We start from the raw sequence: 21,627 nt of genomic DNA, 5'->3' as shown, positions 1-21,627 counted from the left end.
GTTTTAGGGAAAAATACAAGAACATGTTTTTCTTCTTCTGTTGTGCTGAATTTTCAAACTTTTCGTCGAATGCTTCTCAAAAATTTCTGCACAGTTTCAAAATTATTCGTATAGTCTATTTTATCCACCACTTCGCCATATCAGAAGATGTTTTGATGGATTTGCCATCCTTTTACAATGTACGCTTGGCTTTTTCCAATATCTTTCGATGGGTCGGAACTCTGGGCAGTTTGATGGAATAAGACTTTATCAAAAACTTTTTCGATATTCTGCTGGTATCATTCCAATACATCGCGGGTAAGATGGCAGCTAGCAAACTGCGTCCTGAAGACACTTTTTTTGTAAACTTGTCCATTTATAGTTGCTCTAGTGATGAAAACTTTTGTCATCTTCCAACAGATACAGATGGCTTGCCAAATCATCAACTTGCGAGCAAATTTATCTGTGAAAACTAATTTGAACGTACCTAGAGTATTTCCCCTAAACGTAATTACAGTTATCAAGGTAAAACATTTGACCCGGGTCCGGGTTTTGCTAAAGTCCATGTTAACGTATGCTTTATTGTTGATCACAATAAAGTCGTTGTACTCTGTCAGGACTTGATCGTGTAGCTTTCTTGCTCGGATTTTGGCGACCAAGATCTTTTTCAACGCACTTTTGGGTTGTTTGCTAGCATGATACGACCGTTCTCCCAAGGTTCTTAGATACACTAGGTTCTCCGACTTTCACAGTAAGTAGGCGAGAAGTGAGCGGGGCTCTCAATGAGTTTGTTTATTTTTTGCTCAGCTTTTCTGTGGTTTGTTGGTAAACAAACTTCATGAGTTCCGTATAGTTGCATAGCCTACATAGCCAAAATGGCTGAATCGGGAATTTGTTATTCGGGAACACCTCCTGAATATATACCCACCTTGCGTTCTCCTTGACGCATACAGAATTGACAAATTGTACTATGTATCGCCTTGACCTTTCCGGAAAATTACGGAGAGAGACCCCAGGATCTAGGTCAGGCAAATAGAAATTTTGCTGCAACATTTTTGCAGCATTTTCTACATTTCGACTAAAAATCGTTTATGATAAAAATTCGTGCCGGAACCAAACAAAATCAAAGCTGTTGTTTTATAGATGAGGCATGCTCAGTTTGGTGAAACTTGTAACCTTATCCAATGCAAAACCCTCTCAACGACTTAAAAAAAAGTTTTAAGAATTGTCATTCTAATGAAACAAAATTTGATGCCTGCTCACTGGTCGGTGATTCAATCAGATCAGTTTGACATTTGAGCGCTTTTATTTTCTTCTGTTTTCCACCCCTGGCCCAGGATTATTCCGGGATGCTTTGATGACCTTTGCAAGAAGTTTCCGATCCAATTATCTACATCAAAGTTTGTTTTTTCAGCGCAACCTACCGCCAATGTATCCTTGTAACGTTTCAGCACGGTATTCACTGTCAATTTCGGAGGATCAGGATTCAAAGATTTTATTTTATTAGTCACAATCCGTTGCATCTCTTGAATAGTTTAACACTATTAAGACCAACTCCGGTTTTTACTTCTTGTAAATACATGATGCTATGGATAATTTTGGGCATCGCATTGATAAAAGCGTTTCCGGCGTTTTTCACAATGTCACAATTTCAGTTAAGCGGTTTTCCATTGAGATAAAATAGATCATCTGAATATAAAAAATGTTTCAATTTCTGGAATAAGTATGGTTTGAAAATCCTAATTAGTTGATATTTCAATGCGACACACAAACGTAAAATTTCAACGGCACATGCTTGTAAAACTAAATTCAATTAGTTTGAAAGATTATGGGTCAAATTTGATATCGTTATGGATGTAAACCAGTTGTAGGCAACAACCTGACTTCCGGTGTCTTTTTGTGGAAGCGAACAAATTAATTCTAACTAGCCCATTGCCGCCATAACTCGACAAACGGTAATACCTAGCTAGGCTCCCCATTTGATCCAGTTTTTATATGAATTATGAATGCACACCTCGGCAGTCTGTATGAGGGAGTCGTTCGAAGCATTCATTGTTCGCCGCGTTTTCCAGAGGATGAGTTCTTGTCCAAATCTAGTGGAATCAGGCTCCCCCGATGGATTTCTTCACGGCACCATATGGTTTTGCTCATTACCAGATGGTGTTTCTCCACCAAGAGAGGTTTATACTTTGACGAGCAATAAACGAGTAATCCATTATTTTGCTTGCTTTTTAGCTGCAATATCGTTTGGCCACTGTTGGTGCTAAAAATCTCAGCTCCATGAAAGCTAGCGGTACCTCAAAGATGTATTCATTAACTGAAAATGTTTTCTTTTTTACCCTTCTTTCGATTTGAACTTGACTGACTCCCGCTGCCGAGTTTGTTGCGATCGGTGAACAACAATCGCGAGCTGGACTCGATGCGATTCTATGCCGTATTGTCATTACGACGAAAACCTGGCAAACTTACAACACGATGATGATTGTTTGGAAAAGGAATTTGTTCATTAGCAGCCGATACAATCGCGCTTTTCTAAAACAAGCGACTCGATGCCAATTATTCAGCGGTATAAAACTTCTATGATCTGCTCATAATTTTGAAGATATTTTGCCTGAACAAAAACATAAGGAAAATCACCAGCATTCTGTGGATACTGGAGACAGCGCCAAAATTGACGGTATGGACATAGTAATGTACAACGAAACAGAGTATAAACGCCTTTGAATAGGCAATGGACTGAGAATAATGCAGAATTTTTGCTAAGGTTCAGTAAGGAAATCGATAATTTTTCATGTGTTTTTCGCACAAGCAAAGTCAATTGCTGGAAATCAGCTATCAGAAAAAAGGCTGAAATTTGAATAATCAAATCTTTTAACGTAGAAGCTTTTTTTAAAATATACACCTAGGTTTTTTTTTACACGGTTTTTTTACGCGGTTTTTTTTTACACGGCTTTTTTTACACGGTTTTCGGGAATTAACACGGTTTTTTTTACACGGTTTTCGCGAATTAACACGGTTTTTGAGAGAAAATATTCTAAGTCCTTTTCAAAGGAAACACTTTGAATCTTTTTGAAGTTGGGAAAATCTTATCTCTTACCCAAGCAACCAAAAGTTCGAATATCACTTAAGGAACGAACTAATAAGTTCATATATAGCTGTACAAAAGTTCTGTGGAACTTTTTTGCTGTTCAAAATGCTTTTTCGAGGTCCATGGAACTTCATTCTTCATCAAGTTCAGCCAATACTCAAAAAAAGCTTTAAAGTACTGTTTTGGTTTCTGTTTCTACTTTTTGGGAACTTTAAAGTTTGTATGAAGAAAAACAATCTACTTGTTACGTACTTCTAATTTTTTTCAAAATCAAGTAGCTATCAAAGGGTTGCAAGTCTTTTTGTACAGCTCAATAGTTCGTAAAAAGTCTCTGTTGTACTATTTTGTAAACTTGAAAGTTTTTAATTAGTTCCAACGGGCGTTGAAAAGCAACTTCGTATAATAGAAACTTTGAAGTAGATTTAAAGGCTTATTTCTACTTTTTTCGAACTTCAACACCTGTTTGCATAAATAAACACATCGTTACTTGGGAAACAACTATATGAAGTACACATTAAGTTCCGGAAGAACTTTTTAACAGCTTGAAAGTGGGAATTAAGTAGAAATAAAGAACCTGAAAGTCGTTTTAAAGAAAATCATCACATCGAGTAAAATCGTTGCCTACTCATGATGTTCATATCGGGCAACAAGTATGGATCTCAACTTTCAAGCGGTGAGCTCGGGTTCGAGGCTTGGTAAGAACATGTTTTTTAAATGTAATGTGAGTTAGTAACAAACATAGTTGATTAATACGAATCAAAATAGCAGACTTGAGAAGGCAATTGAAGGAGCGGAAGAGTAATTTTTTCGATTTTTTATGCTGCTTATAAAGTGGATTTTGAAGCTGGTTAGAAGTTATTTGACGATTTATGCGAGCTTTTTGTCAACTTTAAAGTTCGTTTAATTACTTAAAAATTGAGCTGAAAAGAAGTTGTATTAGCATACTCGATTAAGCTGCTCAGCCCTGGTAGAGGAATGTTATCCGAACTTTTGGTTGCTTGGGTAGACTAAGAACATGATACATGAGACCTAAGACCTGGGATCTGAGACCTGAGACCTGAGACTTGAGACCTGAGACCTGTGACCTGAGACCTGAGACATGAGACATGAGACATGAGACATGAGACATGAGACATGAGACATGAGACCTGAGACATGAAACATTAGAAATTAGACCTGAGACCTGGAAGCTGAGACAAGGGATATTAGACTTGAGACCTCAGCATGATACATGAGACCTGAGACCTGAGACCTGAGGCATGAGACAAGAGCCATGAAACATGAGACTTTAGACCTGAGACATGGGACATGAGACATGAGGCATGAGACATAAGACATGAGACCTGAGGCATGAGACAAGAGCCATGAAACATGAGACATGAGACCTGAGACCGGAGACAAGCTACTAGGATAAATACCGCGAGAAATTAGCTAAGCTCCGATTTCAACTTGCGATCCCTCTAGTGAAAGGGTTTGACTTGTAGATGACGAAAAATAGTGTCGCGACTTCGCTAGTACAAGCTACCAGTGTTAGTACCGCGAGAAATTAGTTTAGCTCCGATTTCAACTTTCGACCGGTCAAATGAAAGGGTTTGACTTGTAGGTGACGAAAAATAGTGTCGCGACTTCGCTAGTACAAGCTACTAGGATAAATACCGCGAGAAATTAGCTAAGCTCCGATTTCAACTTGCGATCCCTCTAGTGAAAGGGTTTGACTTGTAGATGACGAAAAATAGTGTCGCGACTTCGCTAGTACAAGCTACCAGTGTTAGTACCGCGAGAAATTAGTTTAGCTCCGATTTCAACTTTCGACCGGTCAAATGAAAGGGTTTGACTTGTAGGTGACGAAAAATAGTGTCGCGACTTCGCTAGTACAAGCTACTAGGATTAGTACCGCGAGAAATTAGTTAAGCTCCGATTTCAACTTGCGACCCCTCTAGTGAAAGGGTTTGACTTGTAGGCGATGAAAAATAGTGTCGCGACTTCGCTAGTACAAGCTACTAGTGTCAGTACAGCGAGAAATTAGTTTAGCTCTGATTTCAACTTTCGACCGGTCAAATGAAAGGGTTTGACATGTAGGTGACGAAAAATAGTGTCGCGACTTCGCTAGTACAAGCTACTAGTGTTAGTACAGCGAGAAATTAGTTAAGCTCCGATTTCAACTTTCGACCGGTCAAGTGAAAGGGTGTGACTTGTAGGTGACGAAAAATAGTGTCGCGACTTCGCTAGTACAAGCTACTAGTGTTAGTACAGCGAGAAATTAGTTTAGCTCTGATTTCAACTTGCGACCCCTCTAGTGAAAGGGTTTGACTTGTAGGCGATGAAAAATAGTGTCGCGACTTCGCTAGTACAAGTTACTAGTGTTAGTACAGCGAGAAATTAGTTTAGCTTCGATTTCAACTTTCGACCGGTCAAATGAAAGGGTTTGACTTTAAGGTGATGAAAAATAGTGTCGCGAGTTCGCTAGTACAAGCTACTAGTGTTATTACCGGTAGAAAGAAGTTTCATTACCGATTTCAATTTGCTAGTTATTAAAGCAAAACGTGATACAAAATATAAAAAATACACTTTAAATATTATTCAATTCCCCGGATTCTCAAGATTACCCCCTGTAATCAATATCACCAAGAAGTCAATCTCTTTCACTTGACGGGTCGAAAGTTGAAATCGGAGCTTAACTAATTTCTCGCGGTACTAACACTAATTGCTTGTACTAGCGAAATCGCAACACTATTTTTCATCATCTACAAGTCAAACACTTTTACTAGAGGGGTCGCAAGTCTAAATCGGAGCTTAACTAATTTCTCGCGCTACTAGCACTAGTAGCTTGTACTAGCGAAGTCGCGACACTATTTTTCGTCATCTACAAGTAAAACCCTTTCACTTGATCGGTCGAAAGTTGAAATCGAAGCTAATCTATTTTTTCGCGGTACTAACACTAGTAGCTTGGACTAGCGATTTCGCGACACTGTTTTTCGCCACCTACAAGTCAAACCCTTTCACTAGAGGGGTCGCAAGTTAAAATCGGAGCTTAACTAATTTCTCGCGGTACTAACACTAGCAGCTTGTACTAGCGAAATCGCCACACTATTTTTCGTCATCTACAAGTCAAACCCTTTCACTTGACTGGTCGAAAGTTGAAATTGGAGCTTAATTAATTTCTCGCTGTACTAACACTAGTAGCTTGTACTAGCGAAATCGCAACACTATTTTTCATCATCTACAAGTCAAACACTTTCACTAGAAGGGTCGCAAGTCTAAATCGGAGCTTAACTAATTTCTCGCGGTACTAACACTAGTGGCTTGTACTAGCGATTTCGCGACACTGTTTTCCGTCCCCTACAAGTCAAACCCTTTCACTAGAGGGGTCGTAAGTTGAAATCGAAGCTTATATAATTTTTCGCGGTAATAACACTAGTAGCTTGTCTCAGATCTAAAGTCTCATGTCTCAGGTCTAAGCTTTCATGGCTCTTGTCTCATACCTCAGGTCTCATATCTCATGTCTCATGCCCATTGTCTCATGTCTCATGTTTCAGGTCTCAGGTGTCATGTCTTAAGTCTCAAGTCTCATGTCTCAGGTCTCATGTCTCAGGTCTAGTGTTTTATGTCTTATGTTTCTAGTCTCAGGTGTCAGGTCTAATGTCCCATGTCTTTGGTTTCATTCTTCAAGTCTCAGGTCTCATGTCTCAGATCTCAGGTCCCTGGACTTAGGTCTCAGGTGTCATGTCTAAAGTCACAGGTCTCATGTCTCTAGTCTACATTTTCAAGTCCTGGTCTCATGTCTCAAGTCTCAGGTCTCAGGTCTCAGGTCTTAAGTGTCAGAACTTCAAAGCTGCAGAATTCGAATGGTCTTTTTTTACACGGTTTTCGGGAATTAACACGGTTTTTTTACACGGTTTTTTTTACGCGGTACGTATATCAGTGTAAAAAAAAACCTTACTGTATTCCTTTTGACTTACTCGACATTTTACGGATACTTATGCGTCGCCAGAAATTTTCAAAGGCAACTTTTCATAATTTTTTCATAAATTGCGTAACCACAGGGGATAAGGAACTTTATTTTCAGTACTTTTTCGGTTGTAGTTTTTACAAACTTCAACCATTCTTCCCTTTTTTTGAAACATATTCACCCTGACCCATAGCTATATTTTTATGTAGTTTATGTTTAAGTTGTTCCACAAATAACAGAGATATTTAAACTTATATGAAAAGCAAATATTGTGCATATTTTTCGAATTGTTGTCGTACTTTCCCAACCCATCTTTTAGACGGGGTTTATGTTTCATCTCTTCTACCAAATTTGGAAAAAAATAATCAAAAAATCAATCTAGAATGGTGGTAACTCTTTGACCTTACTTTCAATAATGTTTTTTTAGATCCGAAAACTCTTTGACCAAGGATTTCTGAGGCTACCAAATTGATCATTTAACGAAAAATAGGTTAATTTCCAATTTTATCATGTTTTTAAGTTTCTCTTAACTGTAGGTTTTGACAACTGCTTGCATAACAGTTTTACGTCTCGGTGGTCGAGTGGTTAGCGTGGTAAGACGATAATCGTTGGTTCACTGATGGCATGGGTTTGATTCCCATCTCGGTACTGGGTGTTAAATGTTAATCTTTAGTCATCATCGTCATTTATCCAGTCTCTAAAGCTTCAATCGTCTAAGATAGTGTATGTCTTTTCATTAATATGGATTGTTAGTTACTCACATTTTGAAAAATTTTGCGCAAAAAGTAATTAAAAATAATATTTGGCTTTGGTTTTTTGCCGATTTAGTAGACCTCGTTTAAAGACGATTAATATTCAAACGGTCAACTTGCCATCAAAAATAATTGAAAATTGAAACTCAAGTACATCAAACTATTTCGGCTCCATCATTGAACTTTGACAGATCAACTGCTGAATTTTCAGCAACAGGGATCATTTGCGGGAAAATCCTGAAAAACGACTCATGTTTTAGCGTTTCCAGAAATCAATTGTTATCATGAACGCTTCCAGCAATAACTTTTGCTGGAAATCGAATGAAAATCTTAGTGTGTAGACATAGTCCACCATGACGTGAATTCATTTTGTCAAATGGCATTACGCGAAATAGAAATGTGCAACATGGGAATGTACCAAAGATAATGCATCAATTGATTAAAAAAAATTCCCAAATCGAAAATGTACCGTCAAACAACTTGCAACAGCAGGGTTAGATGCAACATTTGTATACCACAAGTTGTGGTGACAAAACATATTCATTTTTTTTTCAAATAAAATGTTATAACGCTATTATTTAATGATAACCAAATGATCACGACATAGTTCCTCACAGCGTAAGATATTTTTTTAAAGTTTTTGATTGATTTTTGATGATGTACTGATGTACTGATGATCTACTTTTTTAACATTTTTCGATGCTGTAAAAAACTTTACTCAGTATGAAGTAGGGTGGTCTAACCGGTTTTACCGAAACCGATAAAACCGGTAAAACCGTCCATTTTCCAATACCGGAAATACCGGATTTTGAGACGGTAAAAACCGGTATTTTCGGTAAATTTTTCATTATTCTTTTGCATTGAAATAATATTGACACAGCTAAAGGTTTTTTTTTACCAAAAATGTATGAGTGCAAATACTCAAATTTTGTTCAATCAGCTTCAAAATCTAAGCTCAATAAACCTGCAAGGTTTATGTGAGATTTGATTGTTGCTAAAACTTGTCGACGTAATTTTTTTGATAAAAGCTATAGTGGCGTTCAAAAGAGTATTGACAAGCTGACATCTTTCTCTTAGAAGATATTTTTTCATGAAACTTTACACATTTCAGATCAGCTATCGAACTAACGCTCCACAACGTTCAAGTCGCAGACTGTTCAAGTGTACAACGACTGAAGAAAAGATACAGCTACAAGAAATTTTAGATTGCTTCACAATAATCACTGTATTTTTCATTGAAAAACTGGAATTTGGTCAAAAGATGAAAAATTATTTATCTATAAACAGGCCAAGTATATCAAAATTGTTCTAAGCGGTGTCGGGCTTCCACAAATTAAAAATTTAAAACCAAAAATGTTGAAAACTTATTAGAAACTCCCTACTTTGTTTTATGTAAATACTTTGTTTTAAAATTTCAATTCAGAGTCAGCAATTAAACACATGTTCAAATGTTTGTAAGGAATTTATTCATCAAGATTTTCAAGGTAATTGATGGAATTCTGTTGTTTTTATTTTTAACGCTGTTGAAGCATTTTTTCTCCAGACAAAGCAATAACAAAGTTTACAGGGCCGTAGGAAGAACCGACTCAGGGGGGGGGGGGGTGTCGGGGGGGGGGGGGGTTTGGTGACTAAGTTTTTTTCTATCATTTTTTGTCTAACAACACACGAATAAAAAAAATTAAAAACAAATTATGTTTGTAACTATATGATTATTCATTTATAAGTACTCTTTGATAGTTTTCGTATGAAATTGTAACTTAATAGAAGACAAGAATGCCACAAGGATGGTAAAATGTCATTAATAAAACCTTAAAAAAGTAACTTTAAAAAAGTGGTCCTTAGCCTAAAGGGTGAGCTAAAAATTTTTTAATGAAACCTCTAGAAACAATATATGAAATTTGCTTTCATCGACGCGATGGTTAAAATTTTTGAATTTGTTTAAAAGTCTGGTAGATCAAAGTTATTTGGTTTGAGCATAAAATAAGTTCTTTTTAGGGTAGCCTTCAATTTCTCAAAAAAAAAACTTATTCTATACTCAAATCAAACAAGCCCAATCTTCTAAACTCTTTTGCGAATTCCAAGATTCTATCCTTTGATGAAAATAAATAGAATTTAAAAAAAAAAGAAAAACCATAAGAGATGAAAACATTTTCTTATTAAATTAGCTTGATGCAAACTTGAACTAAACTTATGATTTTAGTTTCAAATTTGGCTTTAAAAAAAAGCTGCAATATTAATAATGTTGAGTAATACACCTAAAAACTAAACAAAAATGTGCAGATTTTTTAGGTGAAGAACAGGTACATGTTTCTTAAACAGGAAATATTTTTCATAAAGAATCAGTTTTATACTAAAAATCTTGTAGATGATTTTTTTTTTAATTTAATTTGGGATATTTTGCATGAATCAAAACTTAAAAAGTTAACTCAAATTCTACTTTATATTTGTGATATTCAGCTGAATTGTGTGTACAAACTTATTCTGGTTAAAAACTTTGAAATTTGGAAATTGAATTGACAAGCAAATTTTTAAGTTTATGTTCTCTTGAATTTCTCAACAATTTTATGTTGATTGAAAAACTCATTCACAAGCTAAATCTATTTCTGAATTTTAAATCTGAATTCTAAACTTGAATTCAAAATTGAACTTTGAATCTGTTTCCGAATTCCTTTACGATTTCCGAAATGTACAAAAAATACGATTACCGAATCTCAATTCCAGATTTTATTTTCATGAATCATTTATTTAAAATATGCAGTGCTGGTTTAATCTAAATTCATTATATCAATTATTTATTTTTAATATGTTTTGTGAATCCGATTTAAAATGTGAATTTCGAATGGTGAATCAGAATCTGGTTTTCAATTTTGGATCGCCACTTAGAAGCTTTAAATGTTTAAATTTTGTGTTAGAATAAAGTTTAAGAACTTCGAATTTGAATATAAAACAAATTTCTTCTTTTCCCTATTCGGCAAACTATTATCAAAATATTGAAAATGCTTTGATTTTCGAAAAACATGAGGGCTTATTCTGCGACTCACGAAATTTCATGTCTTCGTCCGGACTCCAGAAAATGCTTCAGAATAGAAATTTGTGTATTGATGAGCTCTGTAGACCAAAAACAGCTCATCCGAACGAAAATTTCGAGGCAAGAAAGGCTATTTAAGCCTGCAAAACCATATGAAATTTCGTAAGTCACGTCACTCGAGTCGCAGAATAAGCCCAATGATTCAACAAGGATTTCAAAGCAGCTTTCCATTCCTAATTTCTTATGATTATTCGAACTGAAAATCAAGAATCCTAAACTTCATACAAAATCAGAAATACGAAAATATGTAGAAATACAATTTTGGTAATAGAAATATGGAACCAGAACCTCCTAAATGGGTTTAATTTAAAATAGAATATTCAGACCTAAATTTCTATGATAAGGTTGACAAATTGCCCGGTTTTAACTGGATTGGCCCGGATGTTCAATTTAAAATTTGGGAAAAGTCTGGTCCGACCCGTTTGCCCAGATTTCATTGGAAAAGCTCGGATTTTGCCCGGGTTTGTTCTCATTCTTATTCTCAAATGAAATTTATGTTGTAATTTTTTTTTATGTATGCGTCCAAAATTTTGGCAGCAAGTATAAAAAAATTATCATGAAAGGTTTTTTAAGTTTTTTTTCTAGATTTTTGATGAGCAATTCCTAGGATTTGGCCAAAATTGCCCGGTTTTGCCTGGATTTGATCGACAATTTTGAAATACCCGGATTTCGTCATGTTTTTATATAAAACAGCGCAGATAAGTGCCGAAAAAAAATTTGACAACCTTATTCTATGAACAAGTGAGAAAATTTTGAGAAACTGTAGCAGAATTTTGAACTTGAAATGGGTTTTTGATGTTTTTGTTTTAGTTTTTAATTCACATAGTTACTCTTGAATATCTTTGCTCTATTAATTATTATAAATTTATTATGAATTTAAAATTTTGAGTGTAGAGTAGAATACCTCGCTTCCTTTTTTGAACCCTCATGGGGGGGGGGGTGTTTAACCACCAAACCCCCCCCCCCCCCATGAAAGTTTATATAAATTTGCAAAAGTATTACTATAAAACACGTATGGATCAGATCAAAACAACTATATTTATTGCTGAATTTTTACTGGAATTTGAATACATTTTTATTTCTATTTGTTCGTTTTAATGTTAGAAAGGCAAACTGAATGCGATCACGACCTAAGTTGCGGGGAAAACTTTCCTATTTTGGACAACATTAAATCTGAAATTATGTGAGTCAACCAGAAGCTTTGTCACAGAGATTTGTATTTTGCCTTATTTTTTATTTTTTATTTTTTTTTGTATATCAAAATATATATATTTTGTATATCATTTTCACGAAAGACGTTTTTAAACTTTTACTATATCTGTAAAATCTGTTCTTAAATCTGAATACTGTATTACAGAGAACAGGACCAAAATTCGTTGAGAATTATATGAAACTTCTTTAATTTCTGCAATTTTACAGCGAAATTATAATTATGAAATGAAGATGATAAATAGGTATTATGATTATCATGAGGATGATGATAGATTTATACAAAGGGATAAATTAAATTGTGTCTTGACTTTATTTTTCCATATTTTTTCAATCGAAAATAATTCTTAATCTATTGCGTTATAAATTCTAAGCATCTTATGCCATTATTACTGCAATTAGACGAAACTTTTTCATGAATTCGATATGCTTTAAAAAATGCCGGTTTTACCGGTTTTATCGGTTTTATAAATTAAGAATATCGAAATACCGGATTTGAAAAAAAACCCGGTAAATCCGACCACCCTAGTATGAAGGGATTGGCTTAATGACAAACTTTATATTGCTTTTATTATCCTACACCAACACTGTTGATGTAAAAATATTTTTCCGACAGTTTCCATTTTTTTTTTTAAATTAATATTTTTATAATTCAGTTACCAGTCTTGGCTAAAATCTTTATCCATCCAAACGACAATTTTTATGATTTCAGCTGGTACAATTTTTTGAACAAATTTTTACCCCTGAATGTATGCAGCACCCCTATGCATTTCTTAAAAACTTTTTTTACAGAAAAAATAAAAGATTTAATTCGTCGAAAACCAAAAATAACTGCAATTGGTGCCATATGCATAATGACATCACATCAAATAATATAAATTTTCTATAGTTTTCGTTTGATTTTCATTAAAAACAAAGTTTGTTGCAACTTTCCAATTTTTTTATTTTCTTATGGTGAAAATAGCAACACAATTATGTCTCAAATGCTTGTATGTAACACCAAATGATATAATAAGAAAGATGAGAATTTCCATTAGTTCATTTTTCGGCACGGTTCTGCTTTTTTTACTGTGAATGGAATAATTAGTTAAAATATAACATTTTTAAACTCATCAAACCCAGTAAGAAAAGTGATCAAAGTTCGAATTATGGAAGGGAATTCATTAGCACTAAAAATCGAAAAGATTTTAGAAATTAAATTTCCCTATATTCTTAGCATTGGCTGCATCACCATCATTTTCAACAAACAGCATTTTCAACAGTTTTTATGTATTCTCATGTTGGTAAAATAACACAAAAATAACAATAAAACATAAAGCAAAATACAGTCTAAAAAATTTATTTTTAGGTCTAAATGAATGACAGATTTGCATATTTTAATAATGAAATTAAGATATTCGGGGGCCTTTCAAATATTATGTAACGCAATTTTCGATCATTTTCGTCCGCCTACGCAACACATACGCAATAAATCGTAACAAGTTTTTATACCAACCCCACCTCTTGAATGCTTTATGTATATTTGAATGGTCCCTCGGGTTTTGGTTTGAAATTTTGTATGGAGAAACGTTGAAAAAATTGTTCAGAAAATGTCGCTTTTTGCGTATTCTAGAATATTTATTCTCACACGATGCAAACGAGATTCCAATATATGGAGTTCACTGGAAAATTCTCTGGCTACAACTTTGTCGAAGATAGCTAAGTGGTAGGAGTATCGAAATAATACACCCAAAATAATTTTCACTTAAAAAATAAGTGACATCTGTAGTAAATTCTCGCCATACGTAATTTCATTTGAATTTTAAGTGATGGGTCAAGTGAATTCACTTAAGTGACCGGTCAAGTGAATTACACTATGACGATCGAGTGAAATTTATCTGAGTTTCTAAGTAAGTTTCTAGTTAATTATCTCTCGCGTTTTTTAATAAAAGAACATTTATAGAACAGCACTACGATTTCAAATACTTACATTACGCTTTCGCCATAAATTTATGGCGGAAGGAAAATTCCATCGTAATCCCAAGGCAGATCGGTTACTGCGGATAGTGCGACTTCTAAATCTTCCCCGCTGCAAACCAGAAAATCTGTCCCGTTCAACCCACAAGCTGAAACATGATAACACCTTTAAATAACTTTTTCTTACATCACGTTTAACACAAACTACCGCCAAAATCGCCTATTAAAGAATTGGGAAAATCCAAATCCAGCATAAGCTTTAAACGCTGCTCTTTAGAATTTGCCATTTTAAACTCTGAAAATAAACACAATTACAACCTGACATTCACTTGAAATTCAAGTGATGGGGAAGTGAATATTTTTTCTCACTTCAAATTCAAGTGACGACTGAAGTGAATGTGGATGAATTCACTTGGAATTTAAGTGACTGCCAAGTGAAATGTATATGTCGCACTTGAATGGAAGAAAATCACTGGATCCTTGCTTTTAAGTGAAAAATTATGTGTATTTTAAGAGTGAATTTGGGTTCAGTGTAGTAATAACGTCTCAAACAGAGCATTATTTTTGCATGAAAAGAATGCAGCAACGCTGCCAAATTTTGTGTCATATTAAAAAAAAAATTATACAGAAAGTTATTGGTTCTAGAATGTTAAAATGGTTTAATAAAACGATCTATACGTTAAATTCTCAAGACATGATTTTTTTTCTAATTATAGAGGACTCTCTCATAGCCAGGCTGTCTTTTGAAGAGGTTCAGATCTTTAAATTTTTGAGGTTTTCAAATATTCAGAATCATTACAGTCTTAAGTCTTCAAGACAAGATCAATTCTTGTATTTCTCATTCAAATGACCGTTCGTGAGAAATTTTCAATTTTAGACTATGAGTTCACAAAACAAAAATATAAAAAAAAATCGTCTGTAAACGGGTGTTTGGCATGGTATTATTTCTCGATCAAGTTTTAATAGAAAGATTCTGCGATTTAAACCTTTAAATTGATATATTCAAAATAAATATTAAATAAACTAAGTCAAAGTAATTAAAAAAGTTAATATTTTCTAGATTCCATTTAATAATTAGGATCAAGTTCATTGTTTTACACTTTTTCAATTACTTCACTGTTTACTTCTTCAATTTTTATGTTGTATACATCAATGGAAAGGTTTGAATCACAGACTATTTCTTTTAAAAATTTTATCGTAAAAAAATATGCCCTGAATTGCCAGCAGATCGTGGCCTAGAGGATAGCATACTTGTCTTCTAAGCCAACGTTCATGAGATCGAATCCCGGCCGTGACATAACCTGGCACACATAGTATGATGAAGGTTGGCGGTTTTAGCATTAGTGAAATGCTAGCCGTGTATACCTTGGAATTGTACGCCTCCATTGAGCAGCACATGCATGTGGATGGATCTTTTCAAGGGAACTTAGATTGCACTTGGAGATCCTACCTAGCTATGTGTGTGCTCGTAGTGCTACCGGTAAACAACTGCAACTTCAACCAATAGTGCAGGTGTGTCAAGTAGCATAGCAAAGTAAAAATTATAACGCGGGGTAATACCACAATAGATCAACTTAATGGTCGCAGTGGACTCTCTCCCCAACAGGAAATAAATGCCCTGAATTATTGCTAATTTTTAAGGAAATGTACAAAACTTATGACCGGAAGCTTTTCGATTTAGCTCAAGTTTGGTATGAGTATTAGAAATTGCATAAAAAATCATCCCTACAAGTTTGGTTGTTCTTCGAAGAAAAATGAAGAATTGAAACCAGGCAGCACCAGTGTACGTACGATTTTTGACTTTATGTTATGGACTCGTAGTCTGAAATTGAATATTTCATACGAATGTTCATTTGTATAAGAAATACAAGAATTGATCTTGTAAGAGGAAGGATTAATGCTCAAATTGAAGATGCTGTCATTTTAGCTTAAAAAGTGTCCGTTGAATAACTAGTGAAACTAGTGCTATGTACCTATAATAAAATTAATCAATGATCATAAATAGCGTGACACATCAAAAACAGAAAGAAATTAAAAGAAGCTGAAAAAATTTTCTGAGGGGTGTGCCAGATTGTTTAATAATTTGATGATTTGCAACAATTTCAGACACTTATTTTCAAATCGATTTTCTTTGATGCATGATTATGTTAAGATTGTTTTTTTCAGTAGGTAGGGGAGAATGAGGATACTTGATCCCTGGGGATACTCGATTCTTTAGCTATATCTTGAAATTGGAATGTCTTACAAAGATCAAATGTTCTAGAAAAATGTGCCAAAAAAATTTAACAGAATAATTGTTTGAGTAATTGAACTTTGTTTGAAAAATTTCACAAAATGTAACTTGAAGATCTTTTTTTATCACTTTAAAATGTTCCTTACATAGGAAAATTATGAAAAAATATTTGTTCCAATGTATCAATCGTTCGAACGTACAATGAACTTCAAAATGCCATATTTTCAAAGCAATGGAAAACTCTCAACTTTTTTCAGAAAAAGTTTTCTAAAATGTTGATTATGGGTACAATTGATCCCCTAGAGTTGGGTACAATTGATCCCCCTTCCAAACGGCATATTCTTCTTCTGAATTGATCGTTATGAATGTTATGATTGCTGATTACGAAATAACTAATATTTATCCAAAAACTAATATTTATCAAACAATTGTCTGAAGAAAAGAGCAAAAATAATTAATTTTCTCTTAATTATAAAAAATAGCGCCTTTAAGTATGCAAAGTTATTAGCGTAGAGACAAAGTTATAGAATTTTCTTCTTATGTCTGCTATAAATTGTGAAATGAGAACAAACATGACCAAAACAGTCAATTAACATTCTATCTTGGGGTTTTTGTTTGATTTTAATACAAGGATTAGGGCTTCCTGAATAAAAGATCAAGTCTCCTTCAATAGGGGATCAAGTCTCCCCTAAGTTCAGAAAAATCGCAATTTTTTACTCCCACGAAAATGCTTCTAGTTCATCAACGGGTTTAAGTATCATTCTAATTTTTGGAGCATAGAAACTTGAAGTTACAAGCTGTCAGAAAATGTCAAAGACGGCGAGTTGCTAAATTTTTCCAGAAAGATATGGCGAAAATAAGAAAAGGGGATCAAGTATCCCCACTCTCCCATATAGTCACATATCAATTGTTTTTTTGTTTTGTATTTTTTCAGAATGCACCCTGGCACCGTTTATGAGTGGTTTAACGTTGGAAAAAATACCGTTCGTATTTTTGCCCCATCGCGGTCAGATTGTGTATCCCAGCAAGGAGATTGGTTTCCCGGGTAAGTACTTAGAGGCCTGTCATTAACTGTTCACTTCTTTATTGAATCGGTTAGTAAACTTCCTTCCCAATATGACGATGACCGGTATCCGTTAAGCATAATTTAGCGCCGTACCACAATTAACTAACCACACCAGTTCGGATTGCTTTCAGTCATGCAGCTCTTTCGGTGGCAAATATTTGATTGGGTAAGGAAGGAAAAAACGTTTTCACACAAGAACAACTTTTCCGTAAACTGGGTTTTCGTCGCTTTCCAATAATAGTTGTGATTCATAGCTTATCTAGCGATTTTGACCTATTCTAAACACTTTTTATTTTAATGCATTTTGAAGTTTCAGTCAAAGAAATATTTATGCTGATGTTCAGAGGGAGAATGACTACGAAGGTTTAAATTCTCTTCTAACAAATTAAAAAGGAATAGAATGTTTTTTTTATATTTGACAAAGTAAAAAGTTTGGCGAAACGACGTGTTTTTTTCGAGCTCTTCATTTCAAGCTTGTGAAAAAAGATTCGAAAATCATTGAAAATCAAGTGTAAATCGTTTTTTTTTTCGGGCAAAATACCCCAGTTGAAGACAGCACACAAATGGAGACATCGAAAAGGGAGAAAGACTCTCCTGATTTTATGAACTAATCACGGAGTGCAACCATAATGCCATTGGCCTGGAAGGGCCGCGGTAGGTGGATCGTTGATACCAAGCAAAAGTTCAAGGTGTGAAAAGTACCCGAGCTAATTTATTTGAAAATAGTGAAAATTTGGAGAAAAAGGTGTTATTCAATGTGCGTGGATTGGCCTTAGTTTTTCGAAAGGTGGTCAGTAGGTTCCACATCTCAGAAAGGCGCCAATGAAGCCTGAGTACATAACAAAATCGGTGAGCTCGTTCCATTGTTTTTGTATTTATTTGTTAAGTTTTGTATTTATTTGTAAATCATGACATTATTTTTCATCAATCCTATTTGCCAAATAGGATTTCCGTAAACATAAAAAAAACCATCCCTTCTCCTGTCTGAAAACAGCATCTGTATGTAGGGTCGTATGAGTTCTCTGCACCTGAAAAGTTTATTTAGCTGTTTCAGACCATCCCTTCTATGATTACATTGACTTGCCGCGGTGTGCATTTTGGTACCACACTAATACTCAATATCAGCACTTGAAACGAGTATTGAGTCCAGATACTTGTTTTGGCATCTCGTGTCGTGATTGATCTTTAGTTGTACCTCGTGTATCAGCCAATGCAAGATGTGTGTAGTCACCCTATGCTATGCTATGCTATGCTATGCTTGACAAAGTAAAAAGTTTGGCTCAAGTTTCATAAAAAAAATGTAAACACTTATTTAAAATTCTAAGATGCAGTTTTAGGGAAAGCCATGATTTTTTTTAGAATTAGATACTCTGTCGATTTCAGGTTTCTAGAGGCGTCCAAACTTTTATTTTTAACTGCACTGATTCCACGTCAATTAAAATGAACCACCGACGACGATTTGCCGCAACTTAACTATTCTTTTTCATATAGGCATACTTTCTTTGCTGAGCGTATCCACTTAACCTGACAGCTAACAAATGCCTCCGAGGTGGTTGGTAGCACTTCATCAGCAATGTAGGAACCTGCCTACGGTTTGAACAGTAAACACTCTTGTAACTGTTTGTTTTCACTGAGCTTGGCACAGTTCAGTTCAAGAGTAATTATCTACGTTTTCATAAACCGTATATCTACTGTAAGTTCATTAGAAGACCTAAGATGCATCGTGGATTCTTCATACTGAAAACATACTGCAAAAGGCTAGACGTGGTTTGTGTTGTTGAAGGTCAAACTTTTTTTTGTTTATTTTACAGCCATCTCATGATCTTTTCAAATTTTTTTTAAGGCTCTAACACCCAATCCTTTGTAAAAAACTATCATAAAGAATTTAATTGAAAATTACTTTGTAATATTTTTTCAAGGGTCATGACAAAATAATATCCTACAAAATTAGTGAAGGCCTGTACTGCCCCTACTCGCATAACAGTCCCATATGAATTTTCGCCATTTTTCATCTAACCTGACAGTTCGTCATTTGGAACAAAGGGCTTCAATATAAAACAATAAAAAAAGAGATTTTGTTCTAGAAATTTCGAGAAAAATATCAACTCGTGGCTGCCATATGAAATATACCCGCATAACAGACCCATATGTGAAAAACCACGAATTTCGTTACTTTTTAATGTTTCTTTCGGCGAAATAGTTTTTGATTTATTGCTTTGAATCATTTAATAAAGATTCAATTCACTTGATGTCGAATTATGCACACTAGTTTTCGAAGGCAAACCAGTAAGAAGGAAGGAATGCCTTCCTCAGCGAAAAACTATCAGATGCAATCAAAATCCTAAAAAGATTGAACTTCCATTGAGGAATTCACGATATTTTTCCAAAAATATGTTTGTTTTTCTGATAACTGCGTTTAGAAGTTCTGAAATGATCAAATTTAATTCTTAGGAAGTATGTTGGTTAGCAAAACATATTCTGTGTGGGACTGTTATGCGAGTAGATTTGAAAAAGGTCTCAAATATGCTCGCATAACAGTCCCATAACGAATAAAAATGGTGCTCCCGACCTTATCAATGTCCCAATTTCGAAAATTTCAGGTCTTACGATTTATTATGTCAACCTAGAACACCTTCCATCAAACGATTTTCGTTTATACTGAACATTGTGGTCACAATTCAAAAATATATTCCAAAACAGAAAAAGCTGATTTTCTCGCTTGCTTGTTTTTGCATATGGGACTGTTATGAAAGTAGGGGCAGTGTATAAAGGAGTTTAAAATAAATCTACAATATACATTTTTCGAATTGTAAGAACAGAATTTAAACCACATACATCAAAATATACCTAAAGCCAATGTCTCACGCAAAAAGTATTGACATTGAATTCATCCATTGATTAAATTTTAATATCATTCAACCAAAGTAGTTTATTTCTGATAGTTTTTTGAAAATGTTGTTTATCCACACCAAGTTTCACTACCTGCAAAAACGACCCGTAGGGAAAATGTACCGTAAAGTTGTAACGATTGAGTAATATTGATCTCCGCAGTAGCTTTCATCAACATGAAATTTTTCCAGATAATCAACAATAACTGAGTTGAATTATCTCAAAACTTTTTTCTACGTTTGAAAACCTATGAGTAGAGTTTCAAATTGGGAAACACTTGGTTTGTTTTTGAATATTTCAAATGTAAGTAAAAATGTAATTTCAAAATCTTGAATTATCTATTTTTTTGAAGGCTCGCAAACAAACACCTTTCCTGATGAAATCAAAGCGTTTCGAAACAAACAGGTTAATTTATGTGAGAGTTCAACTTTTTTCCCTTAGTTAATTTATAGTTTAGATTTTGTGGTATTTTGAGGTAAAATTTTGATATTTAAAAAAACTGGGACATTTTCCAAGAGTAAGCCAGTCTAGGATAAAAGGCTAGAAACCCTATCAAATGGTAAAGTTTGAAGGAAAAACTAAAAAAGGACTAGTGCGAGGGCGTAGGTAATTGAATGAAGGTAAAATTTCATTTGTTTTTGTAGTTAACATTTTATTAGTAGGGGAGAATGAGGATACTTGATCCCTGGGGATACTTGATTCCTTAGCTGTATCTCAAAACTGGAATGTCTTACAAAGATCAAATGTTCTAGAAAAATGTGCCAAAATGAGCAAAATAACAATGCTTGTAGTTTAAAAAAATTTAACAAAATAATTGTTTGAGTAATTGAACTTTGTTTGAAAAATTTCACAAAATGTAACTTGAAGATCTTTTTTCATCACTTTAAAATGTTCCTTACATGGGAAAATTATGAAAAAAATATTTGTTCTAATGTATCAATTGTTTGAGCGTAAAATGAACTTCATAATGCCATATTTTCAAAGTAAAGAAAAACTCTCAACTTTTTTCAGAAAAAGTTTTCTAAAATGTTGATTATGGGTACAATTGATCCCCCTTCCAAACGGCATATTCTTCTTCTGAATTGATCGTTATGATTGCTGATTACGAAATTACTAATGTTTATCCAAAAACTAAAGTTTATCAAACAATTGTCTGAACAAAAGAGCAAAAATAATTAATTTTCTCTTAATTATAAAAAATAGCGCCTTTAAGTATGCAAAGTTATTAGCGTTGAGACAAAGTTCTAGAATTTTCTTCTTATGTCTGCTATAAATTGTGAAATGAGAACAAACATGACCAAAATAGTCAATTAACATTCTATCTTGGGGTTTTGTTTGATTTTAATACAAGGATTAGGGCTTCCTGAATAAAAGATCAAGTCTCTTCAATAGGGGATCAAGTCTCCCCTAACTTCATA

The 21,627-nt window shown here is 34.3% G+C and overlaps 1 protein-coding gene across 2 annotated transcripts in view; it reads left to right on the top strand.

Moving 5' to 3' along the window:
* Positions 1 to 21,627, top strand: part of LOC129755719 (uncharacterized) — a 228,192-nt gene that overhangs the window by 169,919 nt on the left and 36,646 nt on the right. For both annotated transcript variants that reach the window (XM_055752343.1, XM_055752341.1), the window contains one exon: positions 17,189 to 17,299. In XM_055752343.1, the coding sequence (XP_055608318.1) occupies positions 17,189 to 17,299 (111 nt within the window). The remainder of the gene's footprint in view (positions 1 to 17,188; positions 17,300 to 21,627) is intronic.

The sequence above is a fragment of the Uranotaenia lowii genome, chromosome 3, assembly GCF_029784155.1.
Source record: "Uranotaenia lowii strain MFRU-FL chromosome 3, ASM2978415v1, whole genome shotgun sequence".
Taxonomy (NCBI): Eukaryota; Metazoa; Arthropoda; class Insecta; order Diptera; family Culicidae; genus Uranotaenia; species Uranotaenia lowii.
This window is presented reverse-complemented; position numbering and strand designations above follow the sequence as displayed.